At 37.3% G+C, this 4,375-nt stretch overlaps 1 protein-coding gene across 1 annotated transcript in view; it reads left to right on the forward strand.

Moving 5' to 3' along the window:
• Positions 1-4,375, forward strand: part of LOC107748732 (ATPase phospholipid transporting 9B) — a 42,868-nt gene that overhangs the window by 32,506 nt on the left and 5,987 nt on the right. Inside the window, exons 19-27 of the mRNA XM_016563678.1 lie at positions 1,359-1,501; positions 1,684-1,748; positions 1,870-1,978; positions 2,212-2,262; positions 2,371-2,469; positions 2,550-2,639; positions 2,732-2,876; positions 3,063-3,127; positions 3,634-3,691. Coding sequence (XP_016419164.1) covers positions 1,359-1,501; positions 1,684-1,748; positions 1,870-1,978; positions 2,212-2,262; positions 2,371-2,469; positions 2,550-2,639; positions 2,732-2,876; positions 3,063-3,127; positions 3,634-3,691 — 825 coding nt within the window. The remainder of the gene's footprint in view (positions 1-1,358; positions 1,502-1,683; positions 1,749-1,869; positions 1,979-2,211; positions 2,263-2,370; positions 2,470-2,549; positions 2,640-2,731; positions 2,877-3,062; positions 3,128-3,633; positions 3,692-4,375) is intronic.

Raw genomic sequence — 4,375 nt, forward strand, 5'->3', positions numbered from 1 at the left:
TCTTACACATATGAAGAACCAGTTATAATAGAGAAAAATGATGTAAGATCATGTCAACTTTGCCATGCACCTATTCTATATAAACTGTTGTACTCTTTTTGTCGGTGGGATTCTCTGTGATTGGTATGAGGTCCTCCCACCCGTGATTAAATTACATATTCAAAGGTATTTTTTGGAGTCCGTCTGTTAAGCCCAAAGTATACTACTTTTTTTGTACGTGTACACTAGTGTATGTGTACAGTCGAACGCATGCGTGAATGCAAGAGGTCGACACATGCACTCTGGCTCAAGCCCCTGCCCCTTTCGCCGAAGCTTAAGAGCCCTTTCAGTCAGATCTAGGTGCCACTGGACCCACCCAAACCAAGATTTCAACTGAGGTGTTTATTTTATTTTATTTTTTACTGACAGTTCACTTGTTTTTAAAATGTTTGACCTTTATTAGTTATACTACTAGTTTTTGCTGTGGAATCGAGTAAGTACTTAAAGTGTTCTATTAATAATAAGTGTTCTTTAAATATTAAAGAACATTTTTTTGTTTTCAAGGAAAACTCACAAGGAAAAATATATTCACTTTAAAATATAATCACTTTTATACATATAGAACCAATATACTTGCACACTACTCTTCAGGAGTTTGGGGGCTGTAAAAAATTTGTATGTTTTTGAAAGGTTTCTTATGCTCACCATGGCTGAAAAAATGCCATAAAAACAGTAATATTGTGAAATATTAGGTGTATTCTATTTTAATTTATCTTAAAATGTAATGTATTCTTGTGATGGCAAAGCAGAATTTTCATCAGTTATTATTTCGTTATATCTTGATTTTATTCATTGTATTTATGATTTGGTGCTCAAGAAAGATATTTTGAAAAGTTTAAAAGAACAGAGTTTATTTGAAATAGATTTTTTTTAATTTTATGAATGTCTTTACTGACACTTTTGATCAATTTAATGCATCCTTGCTGAATAAATGTATTAATTTCTTTCAAAGATAAAATCTCGCCAGCCCTAATCCTATGAACAGTAGTGTAATTTGTAATAAACAACATTTTTACAGGACATTTTCAAGACCATTTAATATACAGTATGAAAAATGTCACTTGGAAACCTCTTTGAACGATTATGTTGATGTTGCAAACAAATCATTGAATCAGAGTTTGGAATTGATTAATTTAAATGGTCAGTTTGAACTGATTTATAAGCAACTCTAATCAAATTAACCAACAGTTACGCCATTTTTGCTACTGAATCAAGGCAAGTTTAAAATCCTCATAACTTAGCACACATTTGATCTATTTCTGTCTTTTCAGAGTCGATATAACCAGGCGAAGTTGAGTATCCATGATCGCGCTCTGAAGGTGGCGGCAGTGGTGGAGAGTCTGGAGAGAGAGATGGACACATTGGCAGACTGCTGATGGTACACGGCCGCAACAGCTACAAACGCTCAGCAGCTCTGGGCCAGTTTGTCATGCACCGTGGCATGATCATCTCCACCATGCAGGTAACATACACAGTGTGAAGAGCCACATGTATATTTCCACTTCTGTAGTGATATAGTTCCCAGAGTCATTACAGTAAATCTGTTTTCTCTCAACACAAAAATCATCATATTATGTTGCTGCTGTGCAGCCTCTTGATTTGAAGTGCTAACATCTTCATTTGAATTTGTGTCTTTCCTCTCAGGCTGTGTTTTCCTCTATTTTCTACTTCGCATCTGTTCCTCTATACCAAGGTTTCCTCATGGTGGGGTAAGTAAAGGCTGGTTCACACAAAACTAGTGAGCTGCCTACCTACACCGTAATTTTGGACATCATAGGTGCCTTTGAACATGATGTCACATTTCCTAACATTATGTCTATTTGTTTCTAGTTACGCCACAATCTACACCATGTTCCCTGTCTTTTCTCTGGTGTTGGACCAGGATGTGAAGCCTGAGATGGCTCTGCTGTATCCTGAACTCTATAAAGACCTCACCAAGGTAACAACATAGCAGACTTGATCAGAGCTAACCAGCTCGAGTATCTGCATGATACACTTGATATAAGTTACAGGAATGAAGGCATGAGTTTGTTTGCTGCATGACAGTGATGCTGACTTTGGTTTTCCCTCCACTAGGGTCGCTCCCTGTCCTTTAAGACCTTCCTGATTTGGGTTTTGATAAGTGTATATCAAGGTAAATGGATGAACAGTGATATTTTTGTATGACTTTAAACTGTCGATGTCCGGCCCACACTAGAGCTCCTCCGCAATGCAGGGATCAAGGTACACATGCAATATGTGGACAAAAATATGTGAACACCCAAACACCATGCCAATATTATGCATATTGAGCATTTAATATTAACTTTTTGGTTCTTCTTCATGTTTCAGATCTGGATGTTGACCGGAGACAAGCTGGAAACTGCTACGTGTATCGCCAAAAGTTCCCACTTAGTTTCTAGAAATCAAGACATCCACGTTTTCAAACCGGTAGGATCAGAACCACTGGTTATTTGGATTTTTAAGTGAATTGGAATTCGTGTGAATGCTTTATGGTGTTTTTGTGGCAGGTGTCCAACAGGGGCGAGGCTCATCTGGAGCTGAACGCCTTCAGGAGGAAGCACGACTGTGCGCTGGTCATCTCAGGAGACTCTCTAGAGGTAAAAAAAAAAAGCTTGACTTTACATATATTCAACAAAATCATGTATGATCAGGTTTGACTTTCGCACACTGATTATGTGTGGCCCATCAGGTCTGTCTGCGCTACTACGAGCATGAATTTGTGGAGCTGGCGTGTCAGTGTCCCTCTGTGGTTTGCTGTCGCTGCTCTCCCACGCAGAAAGCTCAGATCGTTCGATTGTTACAGCAGAATACAGACAACAGAACATGTGCCATAGGTCAGTCCTCTCCACTTCTCGCCTCAATCTGTTGAGCTTTAAGTCCCATCATCCAGTAGCCAAGACAAAACCCACTTAAACTGAACTCTCTCCATGCACATGAATCTTTGAGAGCGGTAAAGATGACTGTCTTCACAGTGTCTTCCCATGTTTTCCCGCTATCATCTTTCTTATCTCTGTGCTCAGGTGATGGAGGAAATGATGTCAGCATGATCCAAGCAGCAGACTGCGGTATCGGTATTGAAGGGAAGGTGAGGTGTTTCTCATTAACATAGATTATTTTCCTGTCACTTTTAATTCATTTTTAATGAATAATTTTTTCCTCACAAAAAAATTCTCAGTAACAGAATGTGTAGGTGTTAAATTTTTTGTGTGTAATTCCCTTTACCCTAATTGCTGAAACTCTTGTTAGATTCTCACTACTGTAATACAGTATGTTTTTATATTCAATATTATTAAATTTAATATTTTTGCAATATTGATCATATTAAACATTATAATTTAAGGATTAATTTTAATATTGATGTTTATATAATTTTATTATTATATTGATATTATTTTTATTATATAAAATTGATTAAATATTAAAAATTTTTACTTTGTGTCATCATAAAGGTAAATATACAACATAGCAGACTTGATCAGAGCTAACCAGCTCGAGTATCTGCATGATACACTTGATATAAGTTACAGGAATGAAGGCATGAGTTTGTTTGCTGCATGACAGTGATGCTGACTTTGGTTTTCCCTCCACTAGGGTCGCTCCCTGTCCTTTAAGACCTTCCTGATCTGGGTTTTGATAAGTGTATATCAAGGTAAATGAACAGTGATGTTTTATATTTTTGTATGACTGTAAACCGTGATCTAGCTGCACTGAATGTGAAAATGTGACTTAGTGTCATATTGCCAGTCCGTGAGATCGCCGATAGATATTATCGTGCATGGGTGGGTGGGGGCAAGAGAGAGACTCTCTGTATTTGTCATAGGCTATTTCATAACTATTTGGTGTTTTAAACTGAGATGTACCTGTATATATATTCGGATACAACAGTCATACATTGCTTTTAGGACCGCGTGTCCTTTGACAAGTTTGCCGCATCGACGCACGGAAGTTATCCGTCTAAAAGGTCTGCAAAATCCGTCAACGGTGAAAATCAAAAGTAGATTTATTTTAAAGACCAACAGTTAAACACTAAATATTGGACATAAACGAACATGTTAAATATAAAGTATTTAAAACAGGTAAGTTCATATATTTGGAGTAATTTTAAATTAAACGGATAACGTTACATCTGTCATACAGTGCTCCGGACCACGCGCCCCATGATGAGCCCGACACACCGCCACAGAAACAAGAATGAGATGCGTTCTAACATAACTGTGGCATTAAACTCTGTTAGTGAGGGCTCGGTTAAAATATTGCACATATATCAGGGCTTAATTATGTGGGATTAAGGGATTAATCAATGCATGCTGATGAACTTTTATCATAGTTTATA

The sequence above is a fragment of the Sinocyclocheilus rhinocerous genome, unplaced genomic scaffold (genome assembly GCF_001515625.1).
Source record: "Sinocyclocheilus rhinocerous isolate Xijiao unplaced genomic scaffold, SAMN03320098_v1.1 scaffold499, whole genome shotgun sequence".
Taxonomy (NCBI): domain Eukaryota; kingdom Metazoa; phylum Chordata; class Actinopteri; order Cypriniformes; family Cyprinidae; genus Sinocyclocheilus; species Sinocyclocheilus rhinocerous.